This window comes from Xiphias gladius, chromosome 10, assembly GCF_016859285.1.
Source record: "Xiphias gladius isolate SHS-SW01 ecotype Sanya breed wild chromosome 10, ASM1685928v1, whole genome shotgun sequence".
Taxonomy (NCBI): domain Eukaryota; kingdom Metazoa; phylum Chordata; class Actinopteri; order Istiophoriformes; family Xiphiidae; genus Xiphias; species Xiphias gladius.
Genome location: NC_053409.1, coordinates 18,155,071 through 18,168,406, shown reverse-complemented (window position 1 = coordinate 18,168,406; position 13,336 = coordinate 18,155,071). Strand labels below are relative to the sequence as shown.

The 13,336-nt window shown below is 40.9% G+C and overlaps 1 protein-coding gene across 4 annotated transcripts; it reads left to right on the top strand.

Annotated features, from left to right (window-relative positions):
* The first annotated feature begins 13 nt into the window (after nucleotides 1–13).
* On the top strand, nucleotides 14–10,953 carry LOC120795961 (otolith matrix protein). Of its 4 annotated transcripts, none has more exons than XM_040138283.1 (10): nucleotides 14–87; nucleotides 1,898–2,840; nucleotides 4,123–4,259; nucleotides 4,514–4,616; nucleotides 4,882–5,067; nucleotides 6,513–6,687; nucleotides 7,366–7,433; nucleotides 9,074–9,258; nucleotides 9,633–9,804; nucleotides 10,003–10,953. In XM_040138283.1, the coding sequence occupies exons 3-10, from the start codon at nucleotides 4,245–4,247 to the stop codon at nucleotides 10,011–10,013; spliced, it is 915 nt and encodes a 304-aa protein (XP_039994217.1). In that variant the 5' UTR covers nucleotides 14–87; nucleotides 1,898–2,840; nucleotides 4,123–4,244; the 3' UTR covers nucleotides 10,014–10,953. The 4 variants fall into 4 exon arrangements, with proteins under 4 accessions (XP_039994217.1, XP_039994216.1, XP_039994215.1 ...); XM_040138282.1 differs by lacking the exon at nucleotides 14–87 and having other exon boundaries at nucleotides 391–1,981; nucleotides 2,668–2,840; XM_040138281.1 differs by lacking the exon at nucleotides 14–87 and having other exon boundaries at nucleotides 391–2,840.
* Nucleotides 10,954–13,336: the final 2,383 nt, after the last annotated feature.

The following is a 13,336-nucleotide window of genomic DNA, read 5'->3' as shown; positions in this document are numbered from 1 at the left end:
AGTCCGCCAGTAGGCTGTAGGCAAAAATAACCATTACACCACTGGTATTAATGGAATAACTTAAATAATCTGTACACGACAGTTCAAGTAAGTAACCATGTACATTTACTCAAGTTCGTGACTACAATTCTGAGGTACTTTACTTGAATATTTTCATTTTATGCTACTTGTACTGCTCCTACACTACATTTCAGGGGGAAATATTTTTACTTTTTACTACACTTCGTTTATTTAACAGATATAATAAGTAGTTACTTTTCAGATCAAGATTTCTAAATACAAAACATGTGTTCAGTTGATAAAATATGGTGCAGATTTGTGGAATCAAGCCGCCTAGAAGTGTATAAAGCAGGTAAAATTTGTTCCTCCTCAACCAGATACAACATTAAAACGCTGCTGTATGTTTTATATATAAAATCTTGTTCTGCAATGAGACCACTAACTAATAACTATAGCTGTCAAATAAATATAGTGGAGAAAGAAGTACAATATTTCACTTAAACACGTAGTACACGTATTGAAAAAGTATTCAAGACAAGTATAGGTTCCTGAAAATTGTATTTAAGTACACCTCTTGAGTTAATGTACTTAGTATCTTTACACCGCTGCTGATGTCTGGCAAGTTGTTACTTACATCCTTAAGTTTGAGTTAAGTTTAAGTTAAAAATCAGATAAGAATAGCAGTGAAAATTACTATGCAAGGAGATGAAACCCTCCCAAAAGAGCATATTCATCACCCATACGTAACTGGTATAAAATAATATTCACACCGTCAAAGATGTATGACTACTACAAGATTTAAATAACTCTTATGAATTAATGCCTCAGTAACTTAAAATGTTAAAAGAGATCATTCTTCATAAGAGTACACATGCATAATACTTCTATACTTAAATAAATTGGAATATCTGACTTTTTTTTTTAAGTGTCTAGGATTTACACATGGCATATTTTGCATAATTACTGACACATTTTTACATTGTTGCATTACTAAGATTTAAATACCACTATCAGGAAAAGGGCATTACTAAATGACTTTATATGTTTCTCAATGAGTGGCCTAAATATAGACATAGAGGGGGAGTGGGGTATGAGCACATGCCCTCCAAAAAGAAACTGTATGACTTATACACCTGTAATAGGTTCAAGAGGGAAGTCATGGGGTGTCCTGTATTTTTAACTCTGACAAATCTTGCAGTTATCTTGGAGTTCTCTGTGTGTGGGTGAACATTTACTTAGTAATCTAATGTCGCATATACAGCTCCACAGAGCATCCAAGGACATTTGCGGGGGGAAAAATTTCAATAAATATTTAACCTCTTAGTGTTAGTCAATAAACCAAGAACAACCAATGATGACTGATAGTGTAATAACACTTATAATACTGGTCACTCTTCAGTCAGTAATCTTCAGTCTTGTTTTTTGTCTTTTTGCATCACCTACTTACTTAAACATGAGAGCGCTTTTGATGTTGCAATGCCATGACACATGACTTGATTCCTACTTAATTACTTTATTTGGTAATTCTCTGTGAATCAAAGTGTTTTGTCATATGATCCACTGCTTATTTAATCTGAGCGACGGACTACACTTGGGACAGCTTCAATTTCTTGCTGTGGTACACTTTTTTTGCATGACCGATAAATGCTTCCAGTCCTGTATGAACAAATGGTAACCCCAAACCATATTCTGTGTATGGAGCAATATTTAGCAGTGAATAAGTAAAATAAAATATATGAAATTCTGGCTTACATGAGTATACATAATATACACACATAAAATCATAAAAGATTGATCCAGGTTTGTGAATTAACATATTGTCAGTGTTTAACAGATCGGGTCCCTTCTGGTTTTACCTCTGTCTTCTGTTATGTAATGTGATTTTATGTTGTCAAAGTTTAGGTGCTTGCACTGACTGGGAAGCTGATGAATAAGAGGCAAGTTGTCATGCTCTTGATTCATGAAGATAGAAAAGCGGTGTGTAAGTGCAGTCCATTTACCGTTGTCTGCTTTTCATGTTGTCGTTTTGTATTATTTGCTTGATTTGTACAGTTTCCGAATATACATGTTGTTTGCCTCACTCATTTTAGCTTTTTATGTTCTGTTCGGTACCTTGATATATTTGCCTGCTTTGTTCTGTTATGATTTTGCACGTCATTTGCTTTAATGTTGTTTCAATGGCCAATTTAACATCTGGCCACGGGACTACAGCTGAAAAGTAGCCTTTTGGCTAACACTGGCACGTTTACAGTGATGCTGGTCAATGTGCATTGTCCCTGTAAAAAATAAATCAAAGACAAAAGAGCAGGAAAAATACGAGAGGTGCTTTTCACCCGGCAAACGCCATACATAGGGCTGAGCAACATAAAATTATTTTCAATATTGATTAATGTGGAGATTATTTTCTTGGTTAAACGATTATTCGTTCTGTTTATACAATGTCAGAAAATAGTGAGAAATGCCTTTTGATCGAAAACCCAAATATATTCAGTCTACTATCATGTAGAACAAAGGAAAGCATCATATCTTCACATTTGAGAAGCTGGAAACAGCAAATGTTGTGCATTTTTACTTAGAAGGCAACTAAAACACTCATTCAACTATCAAAATAGTTGGAGATTAATTTTCTGTCGATCGAATAATTGATTACTGGACTAATTGTTGCAGCTCTAATTGAGTGCGGCTGTTGGTTAAAGCATCATCTACACAACCGATTACAAGACGAGATGCATCAAGCTCTGGGAGGCTTACCGACTGCAGCTAAATTGTTTCCCTGGGGGAAATCCGATAAACACTCCCTGGAAATCTCGGGAGAGTACATGTTTCATTCAGAATACCAAGTGAGTGCTTGATTTAAAAGTCCCTCTGTGCTTGTCTCTCCCTCCACCCATGCATGCTGAGGGTCACATACCCCACCCTCCCCCAAAAAAGAGGTCTCCCTCTCTCTAAAAATCTGCCTGAAAACCAATATGACCCTTCATTTCCTGAGCAATCATGCAGATCTGAAATTGCATAACACCGCAACTAAAAGGTGGATAATGGGACAAATTCATTTCATTTTTCACCTGTTAAGATATATTTAATTCCTGGTTGGCCCAGTAGCTGTTGAGAAAAATGTCACTGAGAGTGTGTGTGTGTGTGTGTGTGTGTGTGTGTGTGTGTGTGTGTGTGTGTGTGTGTGTGTGTGTGTGTGTGTGTGTGTGTGTGTGTGTGTGTGTGTGTGTGTGTGTGTGTGTGTGTGTGTGTTTGAGCAAAGAGAGAGAAGAGGGAGAAGTGTATCAAGTAGCTGATATGTTTTCCCTCCACTGGGTCCCGTGGCTGCGAACAATAGCCATTGCTGTTTGTTCTTGCTTACCTGGGCTTTAGTCTCCAGTGAGTCGGAGCAAGCCCCAGCCCGTATCTATTCTCCACGAACACAGCTCCAGCACAGAGATACATTGTCCGCCGCTTTTTTTAATTAAAGTCCCCAGGTTGACGCTCTGTGCCAGGTGACCCGAACCGCTCCGAGCCTACATGTGCCTACCACTATCCCTCTCCACTGGGGTTAAGTCTCACTGGATAATTGGAAGGGGAAATGCTATACTGCTATCACGAGATGGAGGAAGGATTACCTTCTGAGGACTTTGACTTAAGAGGCGGCGATAGAGGAATAATGTGATGTTTTCTTCTTGCATACCTGCCTCATTCTCCCACTTTTTTACCCTCTCTCCGCCTCTTTCTGTCTCTCTGAGAGAGGGAGGGGGCAGGTGAGTGACTTTTTTCAATGAAATCCACCGGCCCCTTATCTCAGTTGTATTAGAGAGATTTTCCCAAGCAGGTTTCCTACCAGAGCCGACATGGAGCGTCTAGAGAGAAGGCTGCCTATTGCTTTCCTCCTTCTTCTGCCTCTTCTGTCTGTCAGCTGTGTCTCCAATCAAAAAACTACAGGTAGATTATGTCAAATAGGCTTATGAGGAACTATGACCTATATGCATATTCAAAATAATGTTTAAAATGTTTTACAAGGTGGGGGATGCCCTTTTCTCATGGAGTATGAGGTGGAACTATTTATAGTTTTGCAGGTATATGCTCTTGCATTTAATTTTGACTTAATTTGCAACTCCTCCCCACTGTTTCGATCAGTTTCCTGGTGTGTGTTGTCTGACGCTGAAGAACAAAAGTGTCTGCATTTGGCCGGGAACGCCACAGCTCGGAATATTAGAGGAACGTTGCAATGTGTCCGTGGCCTGAACACCAGAGACTGTATGGACAAAATCAAGGTAAAAATCAATCTTCATTAGTAGGTAGCATTGGGTAATTTTTCCAGAAATATCTGTAGTTTGTCTATGGTATTTGAGATAGAAGAACTGTCAGATAAATGTCATTTGAAATACTTTCAGCTCCATGGAAGAGGTCGAAAAAGAAACAAGCTCCTTTTTTTTGTATATTTTTGTTTCCATTCCAAACCACAGATTGGAACAACCCAGCATCCTTTAACCATTTGAAACTGACAAAATGAATGTGTTTTCCTCAGAATGGGATTGCGGACGCAGCCTCAATGTCTGCAGATGACATTTATGCTGCTGGCCTCTGCCACGGCCTGGAGCTGGCTGCAGGAGAGTCCCACAACAGAGTAGGTAAGTAAATACTGGAAGGCACTGAAGCCTTGTCAGCTTGCTTAATGTGAGTCAGTCCAGAAAAGGACTTTACTTAGTTGACGCCCACACATGTCAAAATTAATCCATCCAACCATCCAGCAGTACTTACAGATATCATGTACACACATATACCCAGGATGTATTGTATTTTATGTTGTTATGTTAATTTTCTTACTCCTGATCTGTTAAATGATCCCCAGTTGCTTTCTCCTCATCTGTTTTTTCTCCCAAACCCTTCCTCCAGATGGTATTAAGTACTACGTGGTTGCGATGGCTCGTCGCTCCTCCTCAGACCTGTCCCTGCTGGAGATGCACGAGCGCAGCTCCTGTCACCCCGGCATTCGTACCACGGTGGGGTGGACCGTCCCTATCGGCTACCTGGTCAACACCTCCCAGATCAGCGTCGGGGAGCAGTGCAACTTCCCCAGAGGTTAGACGGAGCGGGACAGAGGGGAAGGGAGATTGAGCAAAAAGGGTGTGTGGATGTAAGTTTGCAAGTCTTCGTGTGAATGGTACATGAGTGGTACAGAGGGGGAAGGGGAGAAGCAGTGATGTGGAGCGAAGAGGTGAAGGAATGGAGGAGGCTGGAGGTAAGAGGAGAAGAGTCAGTTACAGAAAAGAGCATCTTTCTCTGGAAATGTGAGATTGATGGAAGTATGTGTGAGTGTGGGGGTGTAATGATGAACAGTAGGATACATTGGTAGATCATTATTTCTTCATGAGAGATAGAAAGAAGCTGGATTGTGAAGATGCATATCTTTTAAAGGATAAGGCTGGTAATATTTGTCTTATTTTTTCTACACATCAAAAAATCCCATAAATAGACCAAAACCAACAATTAACTGATCTAATTGACAAGTTTTTAATTGTCTGTGTATCCAAAGTCTAATATATCTTAATCTTCTTTACCATAGAGCTTCACTGTTGTCCAAAACGATCCAAAACACACGTTCCTTTAATATGATGAACATGGGCATTGTAGTATTTATTCTGAGTCAATCCCCCAAACACGGTTCTCCTGCCGTACATTTGTGTTAATCTGCAGCTGAAAATAGTCCTCAATAATTGGATTATTTACTCCTGTTTGAGTAATGTTTGATAAAAATGACGGTGCCCAGCTGTTCTAGGAAATAGCTGAGCCTTAAAAAATTAAACTATGTATTTGTGACCTGTTTTAAAAGATTTCCATCTACAGTAGGAACAAATAGGTTTTGGACGTGCAGTCTTTATACGGAGACAGGCTGAAAAAAAAACATTACCGACATGTCAGTTAACACTATGTAGATACTACAACAGTAGAAACTGAAGAAAATTCAAGTAACTACTAACAGAATAAACAATTAATATCTAAAAAATCAGACTGGCAATTACCCTTGAAGATGCAAAAGTACAGATTTTATTGACAATTGGACCCTGATCATTTCACTTAACCATGACTGCAACTAATGATTATTTTCATTATCAATCAATATGCCAGTTACTTTCTTTATTAATTGATTAATTGTTAGATTAAACTGTCAGAAAAAGTTGAAAAATGTCTGTCACAATTGTCCGTTCAAGTGTTAGTAGCGCTACTTTAGGTGTGTTTTGGTTTGTGCCTGGCTCAATCTTCACACAACCCTGAGTCAGTATCAGTATTCAGTATCTCTTACACTCATTCTGACTTTTTGGTTGTAAGTTGTAAGTTGTAAGTTTGCTTTCAGAGGAGACTGTTGAAGAACTGTTATTTTCAGGCTTATACACAAAAATGGAGGTGTCTGGTAACAGGTTAATATAATGTAAGGGAGTACAAGAGAAGTTAGTTAAGTGCCCCGTTGGACATTTAGTCTCTCCCACTTCCAATCCTCTCACTCATTCTCCTTATTTTTTCACCAGCAGTCGGAAACTTCTTTGGTTACAGCTGCGTGCCGGGGGTCAAGGACCCCAAGCACGACCCCAGAGGCAACAACCCCAAGAACCTGTGCGAGGCCTGCATAGGAGACGAGAACGACAGACACATCTGTGCCAACAACCACAGAGAGAGGCACTACGGAGAGGCAGGGGCGCTGAGGTACAACACTGGCATTACTAACATGGGAAATGATACACTAATGACACCTAAAGGAGGTGTTGTTGTTACGACCGCTGCCTGTGTGTCTCCCTTACTTTATGTTCTTTTCAGCCTACTGACTCCATAAAGGAAAAATAGTGAGTAGTTGGAGCTGCCTGCTCTGAAAAATTATGATAGTGATATTAATACAGTGATGAATAAGCATGAATAATAAGTCCTATAGGGTCTGTGGAAGGCATACAATATTACATTAACTGGTAGAAACAGGCAAAAACTCCATTCATTAAAACAGACTGCACACAGATCAAAATAAGAGAACACCAACAACTTGAAAGGGTCAGTCTCAATCATTGCCTTCATGTTGTAATTAAAGACAAAGGCATGACTTTGTTCACATATTTATTACTGTGCAGTAGAGCTCAGTAGAATTACCTTTGGCATAATAGTAAGTGTGTCCGAGATCGGAATAAAAGAGCTACAGGAGCTGATTAAACAGTTTCTTAAAGTGCAACAATGGGCGGCAGAGAGAGTTTATTTATGTTCTCCAGAGTCATACTGTTACAATAACACGTTCCCAAGCAAGCTGATTTCCCCTGTAAGTCGTGTTTATATATTTTTAAGTCTATTTAGAGATTAAAAGAGTCTGATTATTCGTGTGTTGTATGTTTTTATTTTCAGATGTGTGGCTGAAAACCTCGGCGACGTGGCCTTTGTCAAACACACAACAGTCTTTGACAATTTGGATGGTCAGTGTTTAGATTATGATGCATTTTAGAGGATACACCAGTGGCTGTACAGTATAATGATATAATTTTATAATTTAAATGATTAATGACGAGGGTTAGTTGGAGCCAGCAGAGAGTGCTACTCCCTGTCAAGACACAGGATGTCAGTGTTTCACAATATTTCTCATATGAGTGTAACGGTATCCAGTGGAATCCATATGAAGTTGAACAAATTAAGCTGAAATAATATATGATATGATGTGTGTGTTTGTGAGACAGAGACAAACAGTGAGAAAGAGATAAATAATAAGAAAAAAGAAGGAAAAACCTAAGTGAAAACATGACTGATAAAGGGAAAGACAGGAAGGGACAGACTGAGGTACAGAGATTTTTGTCCAGAAATGAAATGCCCTAGTTCTCTGTTTTGCTGCATCTGCTCCTCCGCTTTGGGCAACATCCCAAATTAATGGTGATCATTATCCTGGTCACGCTACACAGACTCTGCTGGTCGAGCCGAGAAGGAGCAGTTTAATGCCGGCTCCACAAACACTGTCGCTGTTTAACGAAGCGCGCTTTCTCATATGGTCCAGAAATGTCTGGAGTCAGACCAATTAACGGAGGTCAAGAAAAGACAGAAGGTCTGTGCTGTTGTCTGGGTGGGGGTGGGTGGGGTGAGTGTGTGTGTGTGTGTGTGTGTGTGTGTGTGTGTGTGTGTGTGTGTGTGTGGGTGGGGGGGGGGCTTCAAAGTGGTCTAAATTTTTTCCTCTAATTATTTGATTTGGGTAAATAGGGCTCTGTTTGCTTTTTTAAGTCTTAGGTGGCCAAGCAAATCATAATGTGAAATTCCGCATATGAAGTTAACATTTACTGATTGAGTAGTAAATGGAAAATCCACCGTTTGATTAATTTGTCATTATAAGCAAATGAATAGATGCACAATATTAAAACAAACTAAAGCAGTTCTTACAAGCTGCTGGGCAACTTCAATCCTGCATAAACAATAAATAGCACAAAATGTAATTACATATAAGGAATACTTACAGGGAATAATGTTACCAAGTATTTAGTTAGATTTAGATTCAAAGACTGTGAAAATGCTTCGCCCTTGTCTGGAACTTTTGAATTGGCTCAAAGGAATACAGTTGTTAGTTGTGTTCCATGAGAAGATTGATATCCCTCTCGTGTCTGTCCATTCAACACAGATAGCTTAACACGGAGACTGGAAAGTTTGGGGAACAGCTAGCCTGGCTCTTTCCAGGATGTGACTGTATTGGTGGTCATGTGCGGGGCTATTTCTTGGCTAGGTGCAGTGACTTCCTGGAGTCTGTGACCGTGAGGTTACGAGGCAACCAGCAAAGACTCCAGGATTGCACTGCGGCTGGCCAAGAAACCAAAAAATGTCATTTTTACACTTTAGTTCTTGTATAGATAGAACAGACAAGATAAAACATCTAATTAAGGAGCTTTAAAGGTGCTGGTAGATGGATTTTGTTACCTTTGGACAGAGCCAGGCTAACTGTTTTCACCTGCTCCTAGTCTTTATGCTGAACTGCTGCTGGCTGCAGCCTGGAATCAATCTTCTCATGTAACTCTCAGTTAAAAATCAAATATGCGTATTTCCTAAATGTCCAACTCCTTTAATTAAACTAAACCCTGCCCAGGTAAGAACCAGGAGTCCTGGGCCCTGGATCTGGAGCTGGAGGACCTGAAGCTGCTGTGCCCAGATGGGACCGAGGCAGGCTTGGACGAATATGAACAATGCCACCTGGCAGCCGTCCCCGCTAACGCTGTGGTGGTGCGTATGGAGGACAAGTGCCGCGTCTGGAAGTACCTGGAACGTTTACAGGTGGGTGTAGACATAAATTGCCTCAGCTGTGTGTGTGTCTTTGTGTGTGTGTGTGTGTGTGTGTGTGTGTGTGTGTGTGTGTGTGTGTGTGTGTGTGTGTGTGTGTGTGTGTACTATAGCCCAGTTATGTGTGTTTATGTCGATCTCATATCTCTGTGGAGTCCTGTCACCCTTCTTTCTTACTGAGAGTGCGGGAGACACCAGGATGACTGATACGTCCCGTGCTGATCCCCTCTCCACACATGACCAAACACACAGGCACGCATATCCTCGCAGTCCCAAAGAAACCCACACACGTACGCAGAGCACGCCAACGCACATCCATGCATGCCCTCATGCATTAAGTGTTGTCACACACTTTCTCTCCCCTGCAGAATGTCTTTGGCAACGCCACCGAGGGTGTCCGCTTGTTCAGCTCGGCAGGCTATGGCGAATCCGATCTGCTCTTCGGTGATGCTACCCACCACCTGCAGAGGGTTCTGGGTAGCTACACGTCTTGGCTGGGCCCCACTTACACCACCATGCTGCAAGCCTTCGAGTGTGAGGGTAAGTGCATGTCTATTTGCCTGTGTGTGTGTGTGCGTTTATGTGGATCTGCTGACGGAGAGCAGTTAGCTAAGTGGCTGGAGGAGTGTTTCTCCTCTGTGTTTGTGTGTGTGTGTGTGTGTGTGTGTGTGTGTGTGTGTGTGTGTGTGTGTGTCCATTGCAGCTGTTCTCATTATTGCATTATTTTCCCTTCAACAGGCTTCTGCTGATGGAACAGGAGGAAGACATCCAGTGCATCAACTTCCACCCTATCCCTCTGTCTCCATCCTCCCGTTTTGCTTTCCCTTCCTGCCATCTGCAGGAAGATAGAGGCTCTGTCTCGCCTCTATCTCTCCTCTTTTGTGCTCGGCTTTTTGTGTTTGTTTTCTCCCTGCATTTCACCACCCATTATCCGTTATTATATCCTCGTCCTCCTTCAACCTGCTACGCCTTCTGATGTGCTGACTGGCAGGCTATGACATCGCTAAGCGGGGCTAATCGGCTCAGATAAACTTCCAGAAAACATCCCCGAAATAGAGCATGATTAAAAGGACACTAGGAAGAGAGGACAGGAAAAAGAAAAGAATAGGATAGAATTAGAAAACAACAGAAAAGAAAAAAGAAAGTGCAGGTTAATGAGTTGTTGTAGTTGTTATGTTATTGACAGACTTCTTCTCTTTTTAAAGCAGTTTTAAAACGAGGATTTTGATAAAGATTTTAGCAAGATCACACCATGAACATGAAAAGTGTCGCCGAAATTGAATTAAATGTAAGAAAAAAAAAAAATCCTGATGACCGTTCCTACTCTGTACGTTTGAGGGGAAATTGTGTTCTTCTCCCCTTTTTGCATAAGTCTAAGCTTCAGTACCAACCTCCCACCCTCCTCTCACAGGGTCTGTCTCTGGCACTGAACAACAGGGTGCTATTAACTTAGAAGAATCAGTCACTGTATGTATGTGTGTGTGTGTGTGTGTCTATGTGTGTGTCTGTGTGTGTGTGTGTGTGTGTGTGTGTGTGTGTGTGTGTGTGTGTGTGTGTGTGTGTTTGTGTGAGTATATACTGTTTCCCACAGCCCTTATTGACCTTAATGGCTGCCTGGCATATTATACTGTTGGTGTGTGAGTGAGAGAAAGTGTGTGTACGTGTCTGTACGTTTATGTGTGTTGGTGTGTGTGTTGATAGGATTGCCGCTTTCCCATGGCTTGTATAGCTTTCGACTTTGGATCACTGATTTCTCACGTCTGGTATGGTGGACCGCACTTGGCCAGCTCACAGTGTATTGTTACACTATGCAGTTAGGTGAAAGGGGACTAGGGCTCGGGTTGCTTCCAGTGACCCCTGAGTGAGTCTTTTTTAAAAGCTTTGATAATTTTCTCATCTGTGACCACTTTTGCCTCACCCCGAATTCCCAAAACATGCTCTCTATAACCTTCTCTGTCTCCCCTGCTTCTGTTTTTATCCTCATAGGAACACATAAAGGACTATGTGTTTTTCTACTATACGTCCTTTAAACTTTAACACTGCTACCAAAAGCGAGACGTTGATACAATAAGTGGTAATAGTTACTAACAGGAAGAGGTTCGAGGGCTGGAATTAGTCTGTGCAGTTGGATGTATTATCAAAGAATTGTCATGAAGGAAAGTATTACTGAAGTGATGTGCTATGGAGAAATGGTGATTGTCAAGAAAAATTCATAAGATCATTTATTTTTATGACATGTTTCAGTCACTGTAATTAAAGAAAATCACCAGCCTGTTTAAAAGCCTTACTTGTCACAAAGAATTGTGTACTGTAACGTGTAAAGGAGACTGTAATTCTGGGCTATTCCTGTTGCCCGCCTTTATTATTTCTTTCACATTCTGCACCAGAGAGCTCGGCAATAAACTGATAAACCGGATTAAGTTCTCCTCATCAAACTGCAGTGTTTTGACCTCACCATACCTGGAAGAGAGCCAGCCATTAGAATGAATTTACAGTCATTTATCTTTAAAGTCACTTGCAGGACTGACTTTGAAACAAAACCCTAATGCCTTCTTTTTGAAATAAAATTCCGTTTCATCTAATCTCCTGTAGCAGAGAAGTATGTGTTACATTTTTGTTCTTGATGGCGAAAAACTCCCCGAGTGTGAATGTGCAAGATGAAAGACGCCACAATTCTTGAGAGAAGCTATATTTTTCAACTCATTAGTGGAGGGTAAAGGCATATCTGTTGTACTAATTCAAGTCTGGTTTGTACCATTGGTGCTGTTTGTTTTCACATTTGTTTCTGACAGCCTTAAAAGAGGCTTGATGTAAATACTCCCTGCTGCCTGAATGTGTAGAGCTAAAAAACCTTTTTTTTTTTCAACCAATTAAATGAATGATGATAAAGAAAATAATCCTCTCTTCCTTTCTGGCTGACTTCTAATTATCCTGAAACAGCTATGTGATATCTGTGTGGAAATGAATTAGGCTTGATATCATCTCTCTCGCTCCATCTCACATTGTCGTCTCTCACTCTCTGTCTTTCTGCCTCTCACACGCACAGTCAGAAATAGGCCGTTTTCTCCCTTTCAGTCATTTGAGAATAGATGGAAAAAACAAGGGGAGGAATTAGGATGAAAGGGCGTAGAGGAAAGGGAGGTCACACACACAAAGACCTACATACAGAGACTGAGGTGCTCACTCAGGTGGAGAGAAGCACCTCCGAGGTAGACAGGTGAATCCGGGACACACTATCACATGGGCGGTCCTCGTGTAGAGACAGACCTCTTCTCGACATGGAGCAAATGTCCCCGCTGGCAACGCTTCACCTGATTTACCACATTAATCCTTTGGAGAAACTGTGCTCGTGATGGAGCAGCACCATTTAGCAGTGAGCAGATACTGTAGATTGAACTGCATTGCAGCAGAGTGCTGCAATCGCTCTCAATCCTCAGCTCTCTCGCTGGCCATGTTGCTGTACTGCACAAAAAAAAAAAAAAACAACTAATGTGGCTTCAGTACAGTCCTCTCAACCTTGAGGCGTGGGTGTGAAAGAGAAGAAAAGTGTGTCAATACCAGCCGTGGAAAGTAATTTTAACTTTGCACTTATATTAACAGCATAAAAACAGATAAGAGAGGTATAGAAAGATTAAGCAAGAGAGATCGAGAAACCATAGGCTTATACAGTCGACCTCCCCCAAATTGACAATAAAAAAAACATGAACTGTGAAATAAAAAGACATACAAATACAAATAAAATACAGGAAAATAAGCCGTGGTGGAAGACGTATTGAGATCTTTTATGTAAGAAAAAGTAGCAATGTCTTGCAGTCAAAACTTTAGGTAGGAGACACAATTATAGGCTTTTTTCACAGAAGACATTTCAACACGTCACAGTAGGAAAAGAAGAGGAGTAAATAATGAAAATGAATGATGGCTGAATTCCATTTCGCTGATTCATTTTCAAAAGTATTCATTGCAGCCGATGCATCAGTGTGTTAGCAGGATTTTAATGTTGTAGCAGGATGAGGTGGCGCTTCATTTACTGTTGGGTAGTTTTATCTATACCAGTGCATCATATTTTATGAAC

Excerpts from the sequence above, each read along its gene's own strand:
- LOC120795961 (XM_040138279.1), top strand. The coding sequence starts at position 3,837 with ATGGAGCGTCTAGAGAGAAGGCTGCCTATTGCTTTCCTCCTTCTTCTG. Across the intron at positions 4,260-4,513 it reads ACTGTATGGACAAAATCAAG|AATGGGATTGCGGACGCAGC; the intron begins GTAAAAATCAAT and ends TGTTTTCCTCAG. Across the intron at positions 4,617-4,881 it reads AGAGTCCCACAACAGAGTAG|ATGGTATTAAGTACTACGTG; the intron begins GTAAGTAAATAC and ends CCCTTCCTCCAG.